This window comes from Tamandua tetradactyla, chromosome 2, assembly GCF_023851605.1.
Source record: "Tamandua tetradactyla isolate mTamTet1 chromosome 2, mTamTet1.pri, whole genome shotgun sequence".
Lineage (NCBI taxonomy): Eukaryota > Metazoa > Chordata > Mammalia > Pilosa > Myrmecophagidae > Tamandua > Tamandua tetradactyla.
This window is the reverse complement of record NC_135328.1, coordinates 184,888,215-184,912,944: the sequence shown is the minus strand read 5'-3', so window position 1 is coordinate 184,912,944 and position 24,730 is coordinate 184,888,215. Positions and strand designations below refer to the sequence as shown.

The 24,730-nt window shown below is 50.7% G+C and overlaps 1 protein-coding gene across 1 annotated transcript; it reads right to left on the bottom strand.

Moving 5' to 3' along the window:
* Positions 1-790: 790 nt before the first annotated feature.
* COL9A2 (collagen type IX alpha 2 chain) lies at positions 791-17,139 on the bottom strand. The gene is made up of 32 exons (XM_077150136.1): positions 16,671-17,139; positions 15,272-15,346; positions 13,994-14,029; positions 13,847-13,909; positions 12,800-12,853; positions 12,643-12,678; positions 12,524-12,547; positions 12,157-12,210; positions 11,817-11,870; positions 11,652-11,699; positions 11,356-11,412; positions 11,218-11,271; positions 10,827-10,880; positions 10,383-10,436; positions 10,232-10,285; positions 10,054-10,107; positions 8,919-8,972; positions 8,451-8,504; positions 8,203-8,256; positions 6,769-6,813; positions 6,359-6,412; positions 5,735-5,788; positions 5,383-5,436; positions 5,222-5,293; positions 4,959-4,994; positions 4,752-4,796; positions 4,628-4,660; positions 4,261-4,407; positions 3,899-3,953; positions 3,394-3,582; positions 2,668-2,745; positions 791-1,549 (listed from the first exon to the last, which is right to left on the bottom strand). Exons 1-32 carry the CDS (start codon positions 17,112-17,114, stop codon positions 1,350-1,352), a joined length of 2,439 nt encoding a protein of 812 aa, XP_077006251.1. The 5' UTR covers positions 17,115-17,139; the 3' UTR covers positions 791-1,349.
* Positions 17,140-24,730: the final 7,591 nt, after the last annotated feature.

Below are 24,730 nucleotides of genomic sequence, written 5' to 3'. Positions count from 1 at the left end.
CAGTTGCTCCAACCCCAGGCTGGAGTTCCATGCCTCTAGGAGGAGCCAGGGCTGACAGGGTGCTTCAAATGAGGCAATAAACGCCCAAACCAACAATGGGACAAAGGGATTGGCCATTCCCTGAACTTCATCTTTATATGGGTCAGAGGCATCTGCCATGCCTTCTCTGCTGCTGCTACTGCTGCTGCTTTAACCTTCAGGGAGCTGTCTCCTTAGCCTGCAGAGCTTGGGAATTGGGAGCCTCTAAGGGCACAGGTCAGATCTGAGTCAGCTTTACATCTCCCCTAGATGCACCGCTAATGAAAGTGGCATGATAAATGTCATTTCTGCTCTTATCATCCAGGCCCATGTCTGGTTTTCTCACTGGCCTGAGAACCCCTGGAAAGCAAGAATCAGGTCTCCTAATCCTTCCTCACTCCTGCCCCAGGGTTGCACAGTGCTGCCAAAAGTCACATGGCAGGCTCTGGCAGACACTGTGTTGCTATACCAAGATAAACAAGACACTGTTGAGGCCTTGCCACAGCTGTACAACGGCTCAAAAGGGACTTGCTCAAAATTACACAGCAGATCACTGTCCTGACTCCACCCCCAGGATCTTCCCACAGATGTTTCTCAAACATGCCAGGCCATGCCATCCTAATGCTCACAATTCAGGATGTGCCCAGAAGGTACCCACATTCTGCCCTCCCGTTCCGGAGCTCCTGAACATTCTGCTCAGGCCATGGAGACCCAGGTATATCCTCCCACCCCCAAACCACAAGAGGAATTCAGCCCAGAAACTCACTTTCTGGTTGGTATCCAAGTTGGGGTCTTTTATTTACAGGCCTGGATGGAACTGGGGTTTGGGTGAGGAAGAGAATTACAATGGGCATTTAAATATTCAGATGGGAGGCAGGGAGAAAGCAGTGGGGCTGGCTTAAGGATGGTCACATCAAGGTCATTACCCATCAGCAGCCACCCACTACTAAGTCTGGGGGGTGAGTCTGGGAGCTGGCAGAGACCTAGTTCACTTGTTCCAACAATAAGTGACCAGTGGGAGATGTCACAGGTTAAGAAGACATTTGTTTTGGTAACATCTGAGCGGTGCTCTGGGAGAGAAAGCTCCCATGCTTCTCTTTGGAGCTTAGACTCTCCAGCTTGCCCTGTCTGGTGGTCTCACATTTCCCTTGGATACTTTCCCTTTCCTTCCCCCATGTTTTAGAATTTTCTTTTCCTCAGGACTCTTGGGCCCCAGACAGGTCCTGGAAAAGCTAGTTTCCTGGGCTGAGAGGCGGGATACATGTCCACCCAGGGGGGGACCTTGTCCTTTCCTCCCAGGCTGCCTGCAGGGTTGTGGTCTGGCCTCACGCTCATGGCCCCTTGATGGACCCAGGCTCCATAAGGCGAGCAGAGGTGTAGGCTGAGGCTCCGAGGCAGGCTGCAGGCTCACAGAAGCCAGGCAAACCCATGGGGCCTGGCAGGCCAGGTCGGCCTGCTTCTCCTGGAGCTCCTGGGGACCCTCGATCTCCATCCTTGCCATTGATTGCCTGGCCAGACCGGCCAGGGAGTCCTGTGTAAGGGAGAAGGTCAAGACATCAGGGCTTCCAGTCTTGTGAGAGCAACTGTTTCTTATAATCCTGACTCAATAGCGTAGGGTGGAAATTTTTTATTAGATTATCTCCACAGGTATTTGACGCTTCTAATTCTGGGTGTGACCTTTCCATTAGATGGAGGTGTGACTCCACCCATTCTAGGTGGGTCTTGATTAGATTATTAGAGTATTTAAAAGGGGAAACATTTTGGAAAGAGCCAGAAATGACAGAAGCTTCATTTACAGAGACTGTAAAGTCTCTGTAAAGTACAGAGACTTTACAGCAGAGCTGATACAGATGTGGACATATGGAGAAGAGAGATATGGATGTTTGGAGATGCTTGGAGCCCAGCAGACGTTGCTATGAGATGTTCAGCAAGCAAGAACCTGGAGAGAGCCAAGGAAAGCCATAAAATGAAAGCTAGCCCTAGAGAAGCAAAGCGAGGAACCCCAATAGGAACAGAGGCTGAAGGCATAAGAGCCCAGGAGCAAGCACCAGCAGATGCCAACCATGTGACTCCCCAGCGGGCAGAAGTGTTCCTGACCCACTGGCTTTCTTGAGTGTTGGTAAACTCTTGGTGTCTTAATTTGGACATTTTCACTTCCTTAGAACTGTAAACTTGTAACTTATTAAATTCTCCCTTATTAAAAAAAGAAAAAAAAAGACATCAGGGCTATCTCCAGTCTCTGCCCTAGAATTCTTAAGTCTCATTTTTTTTTCAGGTGGAGAAATGAAGCCAAGGATACCATAGAAAGAAAGGATGCAACCCTAGCCACAAGAGATCCTGAGAGAGCCATATGTGGTCATCCATAACTCTTGACTCCCAATTAGTAAGTTTAGAGCACAAATGTCCCTTCTTTCCCCTCCATGAAGCAGATTTTGGTGCATCGCAGGAAGTTCTCAGAACTTCAGCTGTCCAGTTCCTAACCAGACTGTACTGAAAGGCTCCTGAGTGCCCCAGAGGAATGCAAAAACTGAACGTCTGGGATTGAGTTGGCTGAGTGTGAGGCCTCCAGGGAAGGGACCAGATGTCTGGCGGTCAGTAGATCCCAGAACCAAGGGAAAGAACTGAAGCTGGGCCAGGCCAAGATCTTACCTGGGATTCCGGGGGGCCCAGGCATGCCGGGATGCCCACGCCCAATGTCTCCCCGGTCACCCTTCTCTCCACGTTTTCCTGCAGATAAAAAAGGAGCTTAGTTTTCCAGGATTGGAAGATGGTTTTCCTACTTTGTTGGCTATTTAATGTCCATTTCACATACAGCCATTATTCCTGTTTTGTGTTAGTTTTTAACAGGGGAAAATTAAGAACGACCATGCAGGGCTGGTTAAATAAATGAAGGTTCAGACATCAGATGGAGGACTATACATTGGATAAAGTATATTGCTAATAACAATAGCTAGCATTTACTATGTGCCAAACAGAACTTTATGTAAATTACCTCTAAATGTAATCCTCACTACAATGTATGAGGTTGAGACAATTAATATCCCCATTTTATGAATGCTAAATCTAAGGCCCACAGAAATTAATAGGTAACTTGTCCAAACTCTATAATGAGAAAATGGCACAGTCCGGGTTCACATCCAGATCTTGTGACTCCAAAACTATGAAACAGTTTATTTGTTTCTATCAGTTTGCTATTGGGAAAGAAAGCCCAGGAATGTCTTCTGGAAAACCTGGCTGAGAGAAAATGGGCAGAAGGTGGCTATATCTCATTCTGAGAAGGGGAAAAGTGAAGGAGAAGAGAGAAGAAGATACTGAACAGGCCAAATCCCCATTGCCTGGCCTCTGCTCCTGCCCACTGCAGAGGAGCACACTCACCCTTGGGCCCTGTGTTGCCAATCTGACCCACGGCTCCTATGATGCCAGGAATACCCCGGGGGCCAGGGTGTCCGTGCGGCCCTTGCTTGCCTGGGTACCCAGGGGGCCCAGGAGGGCCTGGAGGGCCCATCATCCCAGCTGCACCCAGGGCTTCTCTCTTGGCACTCACAGCCACCTCTGCCAGTTGCTCTGGAGGGAGGGAGGGAAATAGAAAGGTCTGTGAGATTTATCAACCCTAAGTAAAACCAGGGAAGACAGAGCATCCTGATGGCCCCTAGCCCCTAGGTTTGCAGTCAGAAAAGCCCTGTGTTTATTTCACTGGAAGTCAAAGATCCAGAGAGGGCTGTGATTTATCTTAGGTCCTGCAGACACCTGGAGCAGAGCTGGGATGAGCTCCCAGAACTCCTGATTCTCAGGCCAGGAGACAAGGAAATGTAGAGGCTCCTAAAAGGTGGTGATGCCAAGAAATGGACTGTGAGGAGGCGCTGCCACCCCTTCCCCTCACCTTGCAGCATCTTCAGCACCACGTCCACGATGTGCTGGTCACTGGCATCCCGGCCCTGAAAGCAGAGAAGGCCTTTCAGGAAGAAGGCCTGGGCTGCCAGGGCTGACTACTCCTGCACCTTGCGACCCCCTTCCTGCCCCAATCTGGGAAGCCAGAAAGAGAGCTGGCTCCTCATGAAAAGTACTTTTCAGGGTCTGACGGAAATCCCTTCTGCTGCATGGGCCCATCCTCTCTGATCTTGGGCCTGGAACCAGCCTGCAGAAGCCACCAGCCTCAGGGAACTCTCAGCCTTTGAGGGATAAGCAGTACGTCCACTGAGATTTCCTAACTAGGAGAGCCCTCTTCCCACCTGGCCAACTCACCGTCACGCCCTGTCTCCCGGGCATCCCGGGCAGGCCTCGGTCGCCAGTCAGTCCTCGAGGGCCAGGGAGCCCAGGGTAGCCCTGGGGCCCTGGGGCACCTGCATCTCCGCTGGGGCCAGGGTAGCCGGGTTCTCCCCGGACTCCTTGCTGCCAGGGGGCGAGGGTGGGTACATAGGAGGGATGAGATGGCACTCAGGGCCCGATGAGGGGTGGGGGGTGTGGGGTGGTGGAGGGGATGGGAGGAGGAGAAGCGCCAGGGGTGGCCCGGGGTGGTGGAGCCTGAAGAAGACGTCCCAGGGCAGCACCAAGGAGGACAGGGGTGGGTGGGAGGTGGGGAAAGAAGGGACAAGGGGAGGGGAGAACTCACATGTCCCTTGGGCCCGGGCTCGCCAGACTCCCCCTGCAGGAACAAGGAACCACGGTCACAAAGTGGTGGGGACCATAGGGCCCTCCTCTGCTTACCCAGGCCCGTCCCTATGCAGCCCTCTCACCTTCTCGCCTTTCTCTCCAGGGAGGCCAGCCACCCCTGGGTCGCCCTGCAAAGAGAGAATAGCTGGTCAGCTGCACGGTGGCCACGGGGACCAGGGAGAAGGGGCTGAGCTGTCTGTGGAGAGACCTGAGACCCTGATGCCCCGACGAGACCCTGATGCCCTGACGGAAGGTGGCAGAGTGGGGGAAGGGGAGGTGCTGGTACTCACAACTCCGCCTCGGGGGCCTGTCTTCCCTGGGGTGCCCTGGAGAAAAGAAAATGGGATTAGGTGAATTCTTCTCTCCTGGAAGGAGCTGGTTTCTGCGGGTCCTCCCCACCCTGGTTTCAGGGCACTCCCTCCAGTTCCAGCCTGGCCCACCGCACCAGAGCCCAGGGACCCACCCCCCAGGGGGGTAAATTAGAGGCTCAAGAAGGGGATAGTTGCGTTCCACTGACCCCACTCTCCAGCTATTTTCCAGCCCCATTTGGTACCTTGTCTCCCTTGATGCCTGGCAAGCCTTGGGGCCCTGGAATTCCAGGGGACCCCTGTTCCCCCTTGGGGCCCTGGGGAATTAAAAAAAAAAAAAGCAGGATAAATCAAATGAGGTGTCCACAGATGCTTCCTACCTCCCAAGTGGCTGGCCTGCGCTCACCTGTTGGCCTTGAGGGCCTGGCTGCCCCACTGGCCCCCTCTCACCCTGGTCACCCTGAAATGAAAAGAGAGGTCACACCCAGGATCTCAGCAGCAGCAGCCTCCTCTAGCCAGGCCTTACACCCTGCATGATCAGGACACTATCCATTCCTGCTGTCGCCAGAATGAGAGCCCTTTACTCCATTTCACAGACCAGCAGACTCAGGCTTAGGTTGGGGAAGCCTCAGGCGGACTAGGCAGGACTGAGCAGATGCTGGAGCCAATAAGAGGACCCAGATCTGGATTTAGTAGCTCTAGCTACTGAAAGACCCCTGCAAAGACCCCTGAGGATCACCTCTGTGCCAGGCACTTACCTTCTGCCCCATGATACCCTGCGGACCTATTTCTCCTTGAGGCCCTGGCTCTCCCTAGAGGACAGAGAAACAGGGGTAAGCAGTGGGCCTGGTGGGAACATCCCTTCCACACACACCCTTGTGTCCCAGCAAATTTGCTTCCTCCAGGAAGCCTTCCTGGACTCCTTATTACCTGCATTAGTTTTCCTTCCTAGAACCCAACACAATGTGGTCATGTGATCATTTATTTAATGTCTGTCTCTTCCATGAAATTGTAAATTCTTTGTGAGTAGGAGACTGCCTTATCTCCTCAGTATCTAGCACAGTTAAAGGTATTTGATGAATGTTTCTGGGATGAATAGATGAGTGAATAATTCTGTCTGCTGGATTCTCAGCCTCAGCCACTTGTCCCTCAGGGAAGTCACATCCCAGGACAGGACCAGCTCCTACCCTCACTGCAATGTGCATAGGGCAACAGGTGACCAGAGAGAGGAAATGTACTTCCTTGGATCAGTGGCAGAGCCTAGACTAGGGCTCCACCCCATAGCCTTACCCTGACCATGCACTGAGTGAACAAGTGAAGGGTCTTCAGGCCTGGGAGAGCCAAGCAAGACCCTTGTGTCAGTAGAGTGGGCAATCACTTACCTCCTTCCCTGGGGGACCAAAGAATCCGGGAAGACCCTGTTGACCTGGCTCACCCTGCAGGAAAACACAGTTCTAAGGTCAGGCTGGGTGGCCCAGTCAGGCCCTTGGCCTTGGGGAAGCCCATGAATCCTAAACAGACTCTAGAACCAACTAAGTTCAGGAGAGGGAGAGGATATTCTTGGTCATGGCCTCTGGGCTCCACTGATTCTCCTGAGTTTGTTTCATTTCTGGATTTAGAGCTATGTCATCCTGTTTCCACTGAGGAGCTGGGCTGGGACAGGAATGAAAGGTTGTTAGGTTCAAGGGGCTTGTGTCCAGGCTGAGCCTTGGGTGAGGCCTGGGCCTGGCAGTTTAAGTCATACCCCAGCTCAGATGGGGCCCATTCTTTCCCCAGCTTGGGGTATTCTCACCTTGTCTCCAGGGCCCCCTTTGGTCCCAGGCTGGCCTGGAACACCCTGCAAAAACAAGCTGACATCAGTTCCTACCCTGGCATGGCAGACCCCGCGAGCCTGTTGCTTTGCATCCCATCCCCAATCCAGACTTCCTCCATCTCGTGGGAGCTAAGCAGAAAGATGGCGTCATGAACCTGACTGAGCCCTCCAACCCTGGTCCCTTGGAGCCGGGGTGAGAGAGGAGCAGTGGATAGAGAATGTCCCACACAGTACAACCTGTGGTCCATAGGGAAAAGTTAAGTACAGTTCTGTGCTCATGGGCATGCAGGCCCACACATGCACACATGTATGTGAGTTCATTTAGGAGCATGAGTCTACACAGGTGCTTATAAGCAAGCTGTGACCACTCAGTACCCCTGGCAGTACTGGCTGCCCTGGAAGGTGTGAACTGGCCACCCTGGAAGACATGGATGGAGACTGAACTGAAGGTGAGAAGGCACAGGGAGATGGGGAAACACATTCCAAGCAAAGGGACAAGCAAATGAATGGAGTGGAAAAGCCAAGGCCTAGAATAAAAATGTTTTAAAAATCCATGGGTTTGTATAAAACAACAGTGAACCCTAAGTTAAACCATGAACTATAGTTAACAGTACAATTATAAAAATGTTCTTTCATGAGTTGTAACAAATGTACCCCACTAACTCAAGGTGGTAATAAGAGGGTGGTACAGGGGGACTCTGTACTTTATGCATGATTTTTCTATAAGCCCACACCTTTCCTAGTAAAAAAAAAAAAAGATAGTATATGGGAATCCTGTATTTTATGCTTAATTGTTCTCTAGACACACAACTTCTCTAATAAAAATATTTTAGAAAACAAACTAAAAGGCATAGATTAAAAAAAAAAAGACAGAAAAGCCAAGGTATTTTTGGCAGTGTTGACAAGAGGGAAGACATAAAGGGGCAATGGCTGATGAAGCAGAAAGAGCAGGTTGGGGTCAGATGATGGTGAGCTATGAGGAAAAGGATTGTATCTGTTTTGTTCATGACCATTTCTCTGCCATGTAGTGTACTTCAGATACTAAATAACAGTTTATTGAACTACTGGTCTGGATGGCTTTTTTTTCTGGGGGCAATGGGGAGCCATAGAAGGTGCTGTAGCAGGGAAATGATTGGATTCCACTTGAGCAACACAGGATTGGAATGGCCAAAGAGAAGGCTGAAGAAATCGTCCAGAGGATGAGGCCTCAACCAGGGTGGGGGCCACGGAAGTGGCAATGGGACCTGGGTTGGGAACAAAGACTAGAGCAAGAGGCCTGATATGAGGATTTTTGACTCTAGTATCCACTTATCCATCATGGGGAAGTGGCAACAGAGTGCTGGTCTCTCTGAAGCTGAGCAGAAGAAGCAATTTGTCTGTGGGGCAGCCCACAAGATTCCATACGACACTCACTGCTAGGCCCTGGTGGCCTGGGTTTCCTGGCCGTCCTGCCTGTCCTGTACCGCCCTGGGAGAGACAAAGAAACAGAGATACAAATTAGAGCTCCACCCAGAGGAAAATTGAGGTCTGAGGCAGGAAGGGACATTTTCTGAGGACCTCAGCCTCCTAGACCTCCAGTAACATTGTCATGGGGCTCATGCCCATGAGCTGGGCAGCGTCCTGACTTTTGTCCCCATCCCACCAGCAACCCCCACTCCTACCTTTGTGCCAGGTGTGCCTGGGGTCCCGTCTTTGCCATCAATGCCTGGGGGACCCTGCTCAGAAGGAAAGTTCAAGAGAGACTCACACCGGGGAGATGCCCAGCGTTGGGTCACCCACCCATGTCCCTCTGTGGCAGCTGCAGTGTGCAGGTATGGAGTGGGTCTGGTCACCTTGGGAAGCCCCACCCCCTGGGGAGCTCTCGTGGGAGGAGCATTTCAGGGGAATGAGTCACAGTCCTTCCCTTGTGTGAATGACAAGTCTCCCAGATTGCTACAAGCTTCCATTCCTGCTTTATGGATCAAGAAACTAAAGTACAGAAAAGGGAAAGGCATTTCCTGAGGTTATAGAGCCAGCCTGCCTGCAAGAGAGTTCAGTCCAGGTTCCCAGGTGTCTTTCCCTTTGGGCGTTTGGACAAAATTAACTGGACCTGCCTTTTGTCTGGGTGGGCCTGAGCCTGTAACACTTACAGTTGCTCCCTTTGGGCCTGTTATTCCTTGGGGTCCTTGAACACCTTCGCTTCCCTGCAAAATAGACAGAGATCAGGGCACCTTCAGGGTGCCAAATCCCTGTGGCACAGGTCACACTGTGCAGGGACTGGAGGACGGAGGCCCAGGAATGCCCTTTCCACTCTGGAGCCATGGTGAGTGGGTAGATGTCAGCGTCAAGTAGCCAGAGGAGGCTGGGCTGGGCTGGGACTGAGGAAGTGATGGGAGCCAGAATTCACATGCGACCCCAGCCAGGACCCTGAGTTTAAAGAGACATGATCAAATGTAACATGTGAACTTTGTTTGGAGTTTGATTTGAAGAACTGTGGAAAGACTTTTTTTTTTTGTAATAACTGGGAAAAAAACTGGTTTTTTAGATGATGAGGAATAATTGTTAATTTTGTTAGGTGTGATGATATTGAAATTATGTGAGAAAAGGTCCTTATTTTTTAGAGATATATACAGAAGTATTTTGGGGTGAAATGACAAAATGTTAAGATTTTGCTTGAAAATACCAGAGCAGAGCAAAAACGATAACATGAAGGAAGGAAGGGGAGAAAAGGGATGGAAGAAGCAAGTACGGCAAAATGGTAATAGCTGTGGAATCTGGAATATAGGATTTAAATCATTCTCTTTACATTTGTGCATGTTTAAAACTTGCATAACAGAAAGCTAAAAATAATAATCATAATAAAGAGTCAAGAGAACTGGGACCCAGACAAAATCCCTTCAGCTCGTGGCTGATTTGCTGGAATCTTACTGTCTGGTCCCAGCGACTGTGGGACGGATCCCATGGTTTCTCCCAAAGTTGGTCAGCCACAGGCTACCAAAAGGGCTGGATGGGGTGACTAGGCCCTTGACGCAGACACTATCCCCCTACAGCTGTCACCCTTACACACCGACACCCAATGCAACATGATACACACAATACAATGTACATAGCACAAATGACACAACACCCATCACCCCCACATGTGACACACGACACATACCACACAATACATGTGACATACAATAACACAACACCCGCCACACACACCCTAGGAGTCTTGTGCAGAGCTGAGTCCTGCTCCACACAAGGGAGACTTGATGGACAAGGGGGGGCCTGAGGACTCACCACGTCACCCTTCTCTCCAGCTCGGCCTGGTGGCCCTCGTGGACCCTCCTCACCCTGGCAAGAGGGACAAAAAGAGGTCCAGTTTCCGTGGGCTCAGGGGACCTGTACCCATTTTGCAGCCCCAGGACCCCGGGCTGGAAGAGGTGGGGGTGGGAGGGCAGGGCACGAGCAGACTTACCCGCGCCCCAACGGCACCGACAGAACCCACCATGCCTTTGTACCCCTGAGGACCCTGGGGAGAGGAAATGGTTGTGTGTCAGTCCTGGCTGGACCCCAGAGGCCGGAGGCTAGTCATGCCAGCTCTTGCAGGCCACTCCCAGGTCACTTACCATCTCTCCTTTGGGTCCCGCCATGCCTGGGTAGCCCCTGATGCCCTGGGGACCCTGTCAAGACAAGAAAATGACATCAACGGCAATTGCAAGGCCCACTTCATGATGTCTTCACTGGCCATCCCCTTCCAACATTCACAATGCCCCTTTGAGGCATGTCCCTACCTCACAGATGGGACATTGAGACTCAGAGATGGGGTGGGACTGACCAGGGTCACTCAGAGGGACAGTGGTGGCAGAACTTGGACTTCAGCCAGGTTTTCTGGCTGACAGCCTTGGTTCCTGCCCCTAATTTATGACAGCCAGTCTTCCTCTCCCCACCCAGAGACACTCCCAGTTGGGCACCGATGTCTCTTTTACGAGCTGGATTCCAGAGCCAGGAAACGACTCCATTGAGGCCACCCAGGAAGAGGAGAGGAGGGCCGCAGGGGAAGGTTTCCTTACCGGTGGTCCAGGGATACCTTGCTCTCCAGAGGCACCCACATCTCCCTTGGGACCCTAAGGGGCAGGAATGAACTATCAATCAGGCAGGCGTGTGGAGACCAGACAGATATACAGACAACCAGAGGTACCATCTCCCTTTCCCAACAAAAGCAGATAGGAGGGACCCCTAGAAACTATACAGCCCCCTGTTACAGATGGGGAATTGAGGTCCAGTAAGGCGAAGCAACCTGTTCAGGGACTTGTTGACCTGGAACCTAGGCCTCCTGCCTCCCAGCTCCAGGTTCTGTCTCCAGAGACCCACAGGGAAGATGAAGGGATAAAGAACTGGGGAGTCCTCAGTAGGACTCTCTCCACACATATCCCTCCCATGGCTCTCAGCTGCCGCACTCACCGGCTTTCCCTGGCGACCTGGATCCCCCAGAACCCCACGTTTGCCTGGATGCCCCTGAAGGGAAGGAGAGAGCTCAGTGTGAGGCCCCCTCCAGACCACCTGGTCCCTCCTCCCAAAGTTGGGGCCAGGACTTCTCACCTTCACTCCCTGTAGTCCTGGGGGACCTTTCACACCTGCTGGACAATTGGTTGGACACTGAAATAAAAACCCACAGGCCCTGTGGTCAATGGCCTGCCCTGGGACAGCTGGGCAGTGCCCAGCACCAATTATCCTACAGCTGCCCCCTTATCCTTACATCTCACCACTTTCCAAACCCTCTCAAACCCACCCCACCTGGCTGAACGTCATCCCACTAACACTATCTCCATGACTGTCCCCCTCCAGCTGACCCTCCCCTCCCCCACATTATCCTGACCCCAAGCCTTGCCTCTTACCAGGAAATCCGCGCTGCCTTCCAAGCCCTGGATAGTTCCGGGGCGCCCCTGAGAGAGATGCATAAAGATGGAGCCTAACCCCACCTTTCCCCACTGAGGCATTCCCAATGACCCACCTCCTCCCCCAGCTGCACGGCATCATTTGGGAGGACTGAGGACACTTACAGGTTTCCCAGGGGGACCAGGAGGCCCTGATGGTCCCTCTGGCCCTGGATCACCCTGCAAATAAGAAGGCCCCAAATTTTACTCCCTTCCAGCCTTGCCCAGGCCATCCTGCCCCTCCTCCAGTTCCTGCCACTGCCCTCCCCTCCCCTCCTGAGTCTTGGGGTCTTAGGAAGATCAAGGCCTGGTGGCTCAGTTGGAGGGTTTTCTGCCCCAAGCCTAGAAGAGTTCCATGGTGGCCAAAAGCAGGCCCAGAAACTACTTGGGGTGAAACTACCCCAACTTGCCAGCTTGGAGGCAGAGGGTAAGAGGCAGAGCAGGCAGAGGGGTGGCTGGGGCTTACCTTGGAGCCTGGAATTCCAATCTCACCAGGGAGGCCAACAGGCCCAGGTGGCCCCTAGGGAGCAGAGACATTGCTGGGTGGGATGCCTTGGTAGGTCATCCCACCCCACCCAGGCCTGAAGGTAGGGACAACCTCCCAAAGCCCCTCTCTCCCCTCTCCTTTGTGACCAACTGCCAGAGACTGGCAGATTGGGGCTTTAAGGACCAGGGAATTTCATAGCCTGGTCATAGGGCCAGGCAAGTCTGCCCATCCTTGACAGCAGCACAGCATGCTAGCTCCATTCTATGGTGGCCATTCCCCTTGAGGCTCTCCTGTCCTTTTCTTCCCTGAGGATCTCTGGGACCCTGCCCCATCCTTGAGGACTTACAGGAGGTCCAGCAAAGCCAGGGCCCTGGAACAGAAGGAAAAGAGATTAGATTCATGGCTCCCTTCCCAGATCCTGGTATCCACGAAGGGTCCCTCAAAGCCCTAGCAGGTTATACTCACCGGCAGGCCAGGGGGACCCGGAAGCCCGGGCTGACCCTACAAGAGCAATGAGAGAGGCTCAGTGCCGGGAGTTTCCTGTGTCCCTGCTCTTCTCTATCAGTCCTTTCCAATCTCTGGCTCTAGGTTGCCCACAGGGAGACCCCAGCAAACCTCTTACCTTGACTCCAGGGGTTCCCATGGGGCCAGGCTCCCCCTTGGCTCCAGTTAAACCCTGGGGAAGAAAGAGTAAGTAATGCCAGTGAGTGGTTACCTGCTCCCTATCCCAAGGGGCAGGACAGGTCCAGGGGCTTCTCGTGGATGGGCTCAGGCTCCCTTTTGTTATACCCCACACAGGCCTAGTGACATCAACACAGAGGCAAGCAGGCAGGATAATCCTCTTTTGTAAGAGCCCAGGCCTCAGGCCTCCCAGTTTAGGAGTCCAGGAAGACCCACAGGTAGGTCTGCTTTGGTCCTTTTCTTGAAGTCTGCCCTTGGCAACTTATTTTGAGTCTCAGTTTTCTCATCGGCAGAATGGGTTAGTCATGGTTACATCTCTGGGTGGATGTGAAAATCGATATGGTAGTGGCAGGTGTTGTGCTTTGGAAACTTTTCAGGGTATAGGAGAGTTTGGAAGGGCCTGGTGGTTGGTCACAGCCATGGCCTCACCTCATGAGCCAGAAGGGCAGAGGCAGCTCATGGGGGCCTCTACTTCCCCATCTTTCAGTGACGGACCCAAGTGTATACCTCAAACCAAATGACTGTCCCAGTGCCCCTGGGACTGGATGTGTCCAGGAGCCTGTGACCTTGGGGGACCCTGGGAGCTCTGTGGTACCAGGCAAATGATGTTTTACTCCTGGGTTATACTTGGGGTAGGAGCAGGGGGCAGGGTGGGTGAGGCCTTGGGAATAGGCACAAGGGCAGCCCCACCCAGAGTATTCAGTCTGATTGGTAGGGACCAAAGACATGAGGCTAAGTAAGTCCTGGCTGCTGCAGACAAAAAGGATAACCCTGCACCCTGAAGAAACTAAAAACCTGTCTGGAACTTCCAAAATGCTCCTGGGGGTGGGAGTGTATGAGGTTCCAGTCAGGTCACAGTTATATAAGAGTGAGGGGAATCACAGCTGTGGATTGTCCACCCTGCTGCCCAGCTCTGAACAGAAGACCGGAGCCCTGAAAATCAGTGTGTAAGGCCCTTAGCTGCCCAACCCAACACTCAGGGACTCACATCAATCCCAGGCTTCCCATCCGGCCCATCTGGCCCAGGTTTGCCAGGATCCCCTTTAGAGCCCTTGAAAACAGAAGTGGAGCAAATATTAGCAAGAGGAGGGCAAGAATTGGAAGGGTCAAAGGTCAGAGAAGGAAAGGCACTCACCGGAGGACCAGGTTTCCCAGGGGGCCCCTTGTCACCCTGCAAGATACAAGTTGGTAAGGCAGCATTCTACACTCACGCTATCCAAGTGTGCACATACAGGCCCTGGCTGGTTAGCCCCGAGTTCTCTCCTCACTCTGTCCTCTCTTCTATCCTGGGTCCCCTCAGCTTTACACTTCTGGAGAAAACATCCCCCTTCTCCTCGAAAAATCATTGGTGGATTGACAGCAACTACAGCTGGGCCGGAGAGGATGAAAGTGACGTGCAAATGGGCTTTAGACACACTGATGCCAGTACGGGGCCTGTGAGGCCTGCAAATGGGGGTAAGCTGCAAGCTACCGCTGCGAGCCAGTGCCACTCGGATTTGGGTGACTGTAGGAAGAAACGAGGCTTCTGGATAATTGTAAAGGGAGGTGAGTGAGGTGGGCAAGCGGCTCTCTTCTGTTTTTTAAGTCAGGAAAGCAAGAGGCTGGGGCAGGGTCTGAGAACCAAAGGAACCTCTGAGGAGCCTTCAGGGGGCAGATTCAATCTGTTTCCTCTTTCCCCATTACAAAGGACCCTTGGTGGAGGACAGGCGGGGCCTGTGGAGAGAGATTCAGCCCCTGAGAGGCCTCCAGGCATTTCAGATCCTGCAGAAGCCAGAGCACCTGGCAGGGGCCCAGCATCCTGTGTTTGGGGGATGGGGGCACCAGGTTGAATGGAAGTCTGTCCAGACGGGTAAACATCATGCTGACCTCCCCGGGGAGCCTCTAGAATGAGGTATTTAACTCTCACCATGCTGGGGAGAGTAGGGAGCATGCCCAGATGGTTCTAAATAGGGGTGTGGGGGTGAGGGAGAAAGCAAAGGGAAGAGACAGGAGTCTGGTCCCTGCCGGTCAGCAGTCTGGCCAAGGTTCTCAAGCTGCCCTGAAAAAGTGTCCAGACATGCCAGGGGCAGGGTGAGGAGTTGGGGTTAAGGCGTCTCCCATCCTCAAAGAGAGGGGAGAGGAGAGGGGAGGGGAGAGGAAGGGGGATAAGAGCTGGCTGTGAGCTGTGGGCGGCAGACCGAACAGCAGCTCCCTATCCGCCAGCAGCTATAACGGGCTCTGAGTCTCAGGGCTGGTTTGAGGTTTTTGCAGAACAAACGAGCTCCTTGTGGTGCGGGCCGGCGCCGTCTATTGGCGACAGGGGGACATTGCGCCTCCTCCAGCTACCCACCCCCACCCTCCCTCCCCACGACGCTCACAAAGTTGCCCTTTGTCCGTTGCCTCTCTCCCCTCCTGTCCCAGGTTTCAAACTCACGTCGATGCCGTCAGATCCAGGCACTCCCGGCGGCCCCGGAGGCCCTGGGGGTCCTGGCTCTCCCGGCGGCCCTCTCTGAAAAAACACACAGGGGTGCAGCTCTCAGACAGTGCAGGGGGCGGGGCGTCCCAGGAGCTGCAGGAGAGCTGGGGAGCGGAGTCCCAGGGGTGCATCTCACCCGGTTCAGAGAGCTCCGCCGGAGCCGGGAACTTCTATTTATTGAGAACCTACTGTTTACCAGGTACTGTTAAGCCATTTATATACTCCTTTATTGCATGCCCAGAACTCTGAGGCGGAGTCTCTAGAGCCCCAATATGCAGTTGAGAAAACAGGTTCAGAAAGATTAAGGTGTCCATGGTCACAGAGAGTAAGTGGTGGAGCCAGGAGTTGGTTCTAGGGCTGCTGGATTCCTTCCCCGGTACCAGGCCGCCCCTTCGGTTCTCGCGGTGGGGAAGAGGTGGAGATGCTGCTGGCTCAAAGAAATCACAGATAGGCTGTAGGAGGGGACGCCTTGCCAGGTGGTGCCTAACGACGGCTGGCCCTTCATGATTGTAGCTCTTATTATTTTTAAATAACGAGAGGTGCTTTCTCCCCCCCCCCCCCCCACTCACCCCCTGCCGCCCCATGCAATTTCCCCGAGGGAAAGTGAGGGAAGGGCCGGGGGAGGGGCTCAGGGAGGAAGAGCAGGTACTATCCCCCCACCCACACCCCCAGCACCCCTCTCCAGCACCGCTCCTCCGCCCTCCCTGGGGTGGCCTTCTTGGCGAATGGGGGCAGCCTCGACTACGCAGCGGCCCCGCACATGCCAGGTGCCAATACCCTCCCCAGGCGGGGAGATGCCAGGCCGGCGCCCCGAAGGCGAGGGGTGAAACGCAGCAGGCACCAAATGGCGACCGCTCCCAGCCCCCCACCCGCGCTCGCGTCGCTTGAGGCGCCTCAGCCCCCAGCGGGCGGGAAAGTCGGGTGAGGGCGCGCCAGCCCCAGGGACGGCGGCCGCGGGGCGACAGCGGCGTCCGGCTGGCGCGGGCGCCCCCTCTGGGAGGCGGTGAAGGAGGAGGCGCGCGAGCCCGGTGAATGGGCACCATTGTGTCCCCCGCCGCTTGGGCTGTCCTGGCTGCCAGCATCCGGCGCCAGCTCCTGCTCCACGCGGCCTGGCCCGGGCGAGATCGAGCATCTCCGGGCAGGGTCCCTCTGGCTCCCCGGCCCATCCACCCCACTTCACAGGGCGGGGTGTACACCCGATCTGCATCCTCGGGGGGAACTGCCGCGGGACTGTCCTAAGCTGTCCCCTCGGCTGTCAGTAGAAGGAGGGACCCCTTTACCCCACTCCTGGGTTCTAGGTTCCGGACTCCAGACCCCACAGCCTGGACCCTGGCGCCGGAGTGGCCGCGGGACTTACGATCTGCCCCAGGACGAGCCCGAGCACCTGGAGGAGAACAAGGAGACTGCGGGGAGCGGCCCCGGTGGCCATGGCGGGCAGCGGGTTCGAGGGAGGACGGGTGTCCGGTCCACTTAGCACCGACGGGTGGAGGCTCCCCGCGCTGCGGCGCTGGCTGCTCTCGGACAGGGAGGGCTGGGGCTCCTGAATATGCAGTGGGGCGGGGCGGGACCCGGCGGGTCTGTCACCTGAGAGGGCCGGGGAGAGAGAGAGGCCGGCGCCCTCCAGTTCAGCTCCGCCTAGCTCGGTCCACCCGCCAGAGCCCACCCTCTGCCCTCGACCCGGATTCTGGACGGAGAGGATCATCCCGTTTCTCCATGGAGAGGGAGCGCGCAGTCCGGGTTTCCGCCTGAGCCTGCTTTCCAGGGCCCAGCACCTTCCCCCTGACCTGCAGCCGGCGCCCATCCCTTGCCCCACGTTCTCAGCAGCCTCGACTGGCCGTCCCCACCCCACAGCAGTCCTTCCTCCCCCAGGGCCCAAGCCGAACCACCCCCGCGTTCTGCAGACTTTGTAGGAGGCTCTGTCCAGCCGCCACCCACCTTGCATTTCAGACCACTGGTTCGTTTCTCTCCGTGTATAAACCAGAGGCCCCTTCCATATTAAAACAGACCAAAGCCTTTCCTGGATCTGTGGGCCCCTGAACACACTTGCCCCCTCTCCCGGCCCCCTTTACTGCCAAAGCCTTTAAAGGAGTTGTCTGCATCCCACCATTAAACTTCCTCAAGTCCCTGCTTCTGTCCCAGCTGGGAGATCAGACACTGATGAGGCCCAGTTCCTCTTTAGTCCTGGCAGGAGGCTACCAGCAGTTGGCCATTCTTTCCTGGACGTCTCTACCCAGCCTTCCCCCATCAGCCCCACTGGCTCTTCCATTGCCCTTATTTTTCTGCAGCTCCCTCAAGCATGGCGTCTCTAGGGTTGGCCTTCTCCCTCAGCCCCTCAAGTTGAAGTGATCTCTTCCATGTTCATAAAACAGCTACCTCCTGATTTACTTGGTTTTCTAAAATCTACCTGTCCAGTCTAGTCTCCAGCCAAAGTTCCTTACCTGCCCTTTCATTCACTTCTCAAGTGCTTTGGAATCTGACTCTGTCACTAACTATAGGTGTGACCAGGGGGACCTAAAACTATGTAAGTCTCAGTTTCCTCATCTGTAAAATGGGGGTTGATAGTAGTCCTTATCTTACAGGGTTTTTGTGAAGATTGAATGAGATGATGCATGTAAGGTGCTTAGCCCAACCTCAGCACATAGTAGATGCCCAGAAAGTTTTAGCTTTCAAAATAATTTTTTATATTTTTTTACAGTTTCAGGCACTTCCCTCTAGCCTAGTGCACCTTAATCTAAACAGTATCTATATAATGCACAAGAATAACCTCCAGGATAACCTCTTGACACTGTTTGAAATCTCTCAGCCACTGACATTTTCTTTTGTCTCATTTCCCTCTTCCCCCTTTCAACTGAGGAGGTTTTCTCAATCCCTGCGTGCTGAGTTCCTGCTCATTCTAGGATTCCTGTCCCACGTTTCCCGGGAGGACACCCCTGGAAGGCATATCCCACGTAGAAAGGGGTTGGGTGGTGAGTTTGCTTGCCACCTTGGCTGAGAGATAGGCCACATCTGAGCAATAAAAAAAGTTCTCTGGGGGTGACTCTTAAGCCTAATTTTAAGTTGGCTTGGTCTATCCTTTGTGGGGATAAGTTTCATATGAACAAAATAATTTATTGAGAACCCTCAGTAAATTGAGAATGCTCTGCCCAGTGTGGGGAAACTGGTCAGAAGCAGATCAGCTAAAAGTCAAAGAGATAACTCTCTGGAAACTGGAAAAGTCCAGCCCTATTGAGCAGGTTAGCAGAAGGCCCTAAAAAGGTGGTCCTAGAGCCGAGTTTAGGAGAAAAGCTAAAGAAACCGTAAGTCCTCTGCTTGAAAAAGTGAGAAAGAATTTGGTGAACAGAGGAAGTGAGATGAGAGGAGGAGGGTGGTGTGAGGCTTTGGCATTGCCTGGAGCTGGGGAGTGGGGGTTGGTGGGAAACTTCTGGTGGGGAAATATGGGTAAAGGACTGGCATAAAAATAGGCAAGAAAATTTGGGGAAAAAAACCCTCACACAAATGAGAAAGGTGTTTTCTGACTAGGCATCAAAATATATAAGACAAGTTATCATAAAAGTGCTTTATCAGCCCAAGAATAGATCAAGAAAAAAAAGATGCTGGAACCATAGATACGTATCCTATATATTTATCACATATCTTTAATCTGTGATAAAGGTCTACATATTTTGTTTATGATAAAATTGAGATTTGAGGGTGGTGCAACGGTGGCTCAGTGGCAGAATTCTTGCCTGCCATGCTGGAGACCCAGGTTTGAGATTTAAGATCAGTGAAGAAAAGGTATATAGTCAATAGATGATGTAGATGCAGTTAGCTATATATTCAGAAAAAATTCAAGTTAGATTTCCATTCCATTTGCATTAAAGACCCACATAGAAAAATAGCAAACAAGAAAAGTTTAAAGGAAAGTTTTAAATAATTTTGTGGTAAGGAAAACCTTTTTGACCAATACACAAAACTAAGAAAATATAAAAGATGTTTACATTTGGCTTCACATTTTTAAATATCTTTACAATGTTGTGGGGTGCACCAAAAGAGAGACCACACAATTCAAAACTGCAAGCCAATTTGGAGTCTTTATTAGCCAGCCGGTGACTGCCTCAGAAACCTCCAAGAAAGAGGAGTCTGAGAGCAGCCCCCAGAGGTTTTCAAGGTATGCTTATAAAGGCTAAAATCATGTTGTGGTTTTTGCAGTTGCTAGCAAGCAAGGGTGATCATAGAAGCAGAAGAATGCTGTTAGCTGTTGCCAAAACACATCCCGTTCAGTTCCCTCAGTTTCCTAACATTGGTTATTGTTTAACTCTTGGGGACGTTCCGGCCCAATGTTGTGGGGACTTTCCCTGCTTGGTCCTGATTGATTGCTCCTGGCCCTCCACAACAATACAAATGTGTAGATAAGATAGAGAGACAATAGTCCCAATATGCAATACCAGATAAATATTCCCAGCATACAATACAAGGAGCTCTTAAAAATAAATAAGGCGGAAAAAAAAAAAGGGGGATGCAAGGCTAGTTCAGTGGTAGAATTCTCACTTGCCATGCAGGAGACCTGGGTTCGATTCCCAGCCCATGTACTTCCCAAACAAAACAAACAAACCACCAAATAAAATTTCAACAAATGGTACAGCAGTAAGGTGATATTCACATGGAAAAAGAATAAAATGTGACCCCTGCCATACAGAATACAAAAAAAAAAAAAAGAAATAAGGCAAGTGCTTTATTTGTAAGCATGTAAAGGAATATCTCATTCAAATCACACAAAACATTTTAGAGAATAGCAAGTTAAGGAACACTCCCAAACTCATTTTGTGGGACTGAGATAATCTTGATAAAATCAGTGATGGGCAGTATGAGAGAGGAATATTAGAGGCCAATCTGTCTTGTGAACATATAGGAAAGAAACCCTATGAAATATTAGCTGATTGGATATCTATTAAAAGATAACATCATGACCAAACTGGTTTTATATAAGCAAAGATGGCTTAGAATTAGAAAATCTATTATTGTAATTCACATTACTAGATGAAAGGAGAAAAGTTTAAAATCATCTCAACAATACAGAATAAGCAAGTCAGACGTCTACTGTTGTGCCTTCCACGGTGATTTCCTCTGCGAGAAGGAGCCTGATAACAGGGGTCCCCGGGAGCCAGGTCCCGGACCAGAAGGGATCATTGACAGCCCTCCCTCACCGGCTGCAGCTCCCAAGGAAGCGTGCACAGAGCGTGGAAGCATCCTCCCTGTGGACCAGAATGAAAAACAGATGAAAGATACATGTCCCTTCTGTTTATTTCTTTCTCAATCTGAATTAACTCAGGATTTTCCTTTCTTTCAGTAAAATTTCATTTTATTCATAGGGATCGTTTATGTTTGAGCAGAGACTGAGTCTCATTCATCCAACGTTGCAGATGCCTACAGATTTATGAGAGAGCAAGTGACATATCACCGAATCAACCCTCAAACACACCGAATATTACTGAACTAAGACTGCCCTGAGACCCAATCAACCCTCAAACACACCGAATATTACTGAACTAAGACTGCCCTGAGACCCTCCCTAACCATGCCCTTTAATCTCAGGGGAAGGCTTTCTTTCGGTTTGGAGGTGACAGATTAAATTCTGTTACATCTGGCCAAACCCACTTGGCCCACATCCTGATTTTCTCAGTCATCTTCCAAAATATTTACCTTCTTGCTACTACGTGTTTCCTAGTCCCTGGCTAACACCCCGGTTTTCTGCCAATCTTTCATCTGCGACCTTGCCACTGTATCCTATGCAATATTGGTTCAATGATCAGCAAGCTTCCTTACTGTTCTTGATTCCTCAGGGCACATCATCGACCTCCAAGCCTGGACCTCACCACCCTCCTCCCTGAGCACACTGCTTTCCTGCAGCCTCTCAGCGGGTGGCTGATTGTTCTCTCACACACCACATCCCTCACGGGCAGGAGGTGACATCAGTGTCCTTACTGTCTCTTTAAGGACTTTTTCAGACGTGCACTTGTAGAGACCCTGTGCTCTTAGGAACATGCCAGCCACCTAGTTATTTATCATCCTCCCTCTTTCGTGCTGTGATCGTCCTCTTCCTCTGGGTCTCTTTCCTTCCTTCACTAATGGCTTTGGCATCTGGCTCATAATCTTCCCTGCCTCTCGGTCCTGCCATCACCTGGAGCACTTAAATATCTTCTTGAATGACCCATTCAACAGCTTGGGTCTTCTGTTCCTTGACCATCGCCTTTCTAGTGACATTCTCGTGCTTAACCTCTGAAATAGTAAAATAAAATATTCCCGGGAGCCCTGAGCTGTCATGTAAGAAGTCTGACCACCTTTCTGGAGAGCACATAGAAAGACCCAGGGATTACATGGAGAGGGGAAAGGCCCATCTGAGCACACCCCTGTCCACACAATGGCCCCAGGCACGTGAGTGAAGCCATCGTGGACCTTCTGTATCACCCTGACCGCCAGCCAAATGCCACGGGCCTGAGCTGACACCACCTGCGGCAGAGCAACCCGGCCGAGCCCTGCCTGAGTTCCTCATCTCCCAAACTGTGAAATACTGAAAATACATCGTGCTGGTTCGAAAGGATGTACGTCCCCTAGAAAAGCCATGTTTTAATCTAAATCCCATTTCATAAAGGCAGAATAATCCCTATTCCGTACCGTATGTTTGAAACTGTAATCAGACCATCTCCCTGGAGATGTGATTTAATCATGAGGGGTTGTTAAACTGGATTAGGTGACGACACGTTTTCCACCCATTTGGGTGGGTCTTGATAAGTTTCTGGAGTTCTATAAAAGAGGAAACATTTTGGAAAATGAAGGACATTCGGAGAGAGCAGAGAATGCTGCAGCACCACAAAGCAGAGTCCATGAGCCAGCGACCTTTGGAGATGAAGAAGGAAAATGCCTCCTGGGAAGCTTCCTGAAACAGGAAGCCAGGAGAAAAAGCTAGCAGATGACACCGTGTTCACCCTGTGCCCTTCCAGCTGAGAGAGCACCCCTGAACTTCATCGGCCTTCTTGAACCAAGGTATCTTTCCCTAGATGGATGCCTTTGATTGGATATTTCTATAGACTTGTTTTAATTGGGACATTTTCTTGGCCTTAGACTATAAACTAGCAACTTATTAAATTCCCCTTTTTAGAAGCCATTTTATTTCTGGTATATTGCATTCTGGCAGCTAGCAAAGTAGAACATACATATATTTAAAAATTTTTAATTTTAAAATAGTTATAGATTCACAGGAAGTTTCAAAAAGAGTACAGAACAGTACCGTGCATCCTTCATCCAGTTTCTCCCAATGTTGACGTCTTATTTAATACAACATCAAAACCAGGAAATTGGCATTGGTATAATCCGCAGACCTTATTCAGATTTCACCAGTTTTACATGCGCTCACTTGTATACATGTATACAGTTCTTTGCAGTTTTATCATATGTACAGATTCATGTAACCACCACTGCAGTCAAGATACAGCTGTTTCATCACACATATATCCTTCACACTACCTCTTTAGACTGACACCCTTTCTCCTCTCCTACCCCGTCAAACCCTGGCAGCCACTAATCTGTTTCCAACTCAAAAATTTTGTCATTTTGAGAATTTACATAAACAGAACCATATGGCATGTATCTGTCTTAGTTCTCCAGGGCTGCTCTAACAAGGTACTGCAGACAAGTTGGCTTAAACAGAAATGTTATTTCATGGTACTGGAGGTTGGACATCAGAAATCAAGGTGTCAACAGATTCTGCTTCCTCTTAAAAGGGGGAATCCATTCCCTGCCGCTCGCCTGGCTTCCAGTGGGTGGCTGGCAATCCAGGGCGGCCCTTGGCTGGTGGCGGCATAACTCAGTCTCTGCCTTCATCATATGGCCATTTTATTGTCTAACTCTGTCCGAATTTTCTCACCTCATTAGGATACCAGTAATATTGGAACCGGGCTCAATTTTATCCAATTTGGCCTTTTAACTAATAACAGCTTCAAAGATTCTATATACGGATAAGTTCACATTAACAGGACTGGGGGTTAGCACTTGAACAGGTCTTTCGAGGGGACACAATTCAATCTATAACAATATTATTTGGGGGGCGGTGCAACGGTGGCTCAGTGGCAGAGTTCTCGCCTGCCATGCCAGAGACCTGGGTTCAATTCCCAGAGTCTGCCCATGTAAAGCAAAAAAACAAACAAACAAAAAAAACCAGTATTGTTTTGTGATTTTTTTCCCACTCGGCATAATTCCCTTAAGCTCCTTCCATAGTTTATACCTTTTGACTACGGTGTAGTATACCACGATAAGGCTGTATCACAGTCGTTTTATGGATATTTGGATTGTTTCTCATTTTTGGATGTTACAAAAAAAGCTGCTATGAACATTTTTTTTTTATTAATTAAAAAAAATTAACTAACACAACATTTAGAAATCATTCCATTCTACATATGCAGTCAGTAATTCTTAATATCATCACATAGATGTATGATCATCATTTCTTAGTACATTTGCATCGATTTAGGAAAAGAACTAGCAAAATAACAGAAAAAGATATAGAATGATAATATAGAGAAAAAAATAAAAATAATAATAAAAATAAAAAATAAAAAATATATAAAAAAGAAAAAAAAGGAAAAAGAAAAAAACAAAAAACACAAACAAACAAACAAACAAAAAACTATAGCTCAGATGCAGCTTCATTCAGTGTTTTAACATAATTACATTACAATTAGGTAGTATTGTGCTGTCCATTTTTGAGTTTTTGTATCTGGTCCTGTTGCACAGTCTGTATCCCATCAGCTCCAATTACCCATTATCTTACCCTGTTTCTAACTCCTGATGGTCTCTGTTACAAATGACATATTCCAAGTTTATTCTCGAATGGCGGTTCACGTCAGTGGGACCATACAGTATTTGTCTTTTAGTTTTTGGCTAGACTCACTCAGCATAATGTTCTCTAGGTCCATCCATGTTATTACATGCTTCATAAGTTTATCCTGTCTTAAAGCTGCATAATATTCCATCGTATGTATATACCACAGTTTGTTTAGCCACTCGTCTGTTGATGGACATTTTGGCTGTTTCCATCTCTTTGCAATTGGAAATAACGCTGCTATAAACATTGGTGTGCAAATGTCCGTTTGTGTCTTTGCCCTTAAGTTCTCTGAGTAGATACCTAGCAATGGTATTTCTGGGTCGTATGACAATTTTATATTCAGTTTTTTGAGGAACCGCCAAACTGCCTTCCACAGTGGTTGCACCATTTGACATGCCCACCAACAGTGGATAAGTGTGCCTATTTCTCCGCATCCTCTCCAGCACTTGTCATTTTCTGTTTTGTTGATAATGGCCATTCTGGTGGGTGTGAGATGATATCTCATTGTGGTTTTGATTTGCATTTCTCTAATGGCCAGGGACATTGAGCATCTCTTCATG

Coding starts and splice junctions, on each gene's coding strand:
- COL9A2 (XM_077150136.1), bottom strand. CDS start 17,114: ATGGGCGCCGGCTGCAGGTCAGGGGGAAGGTGCTGGGCCCTGGAAAGC. Junction 12,854..13,846: donor ATGGGAAGCCTGGGATTGAT/GTGAGTCCCTGA, acceptor TTTCTTCCCCAG/GGTTTAACTGGAGCCAAGGG. Junction 11,413..11,651: donor AAGGCAGCGCGGATTTCCTG/GTAAGAGGCAAG, acceptor TTTTTATTTCAG/TGTCCAACCAATTGTCCAGC.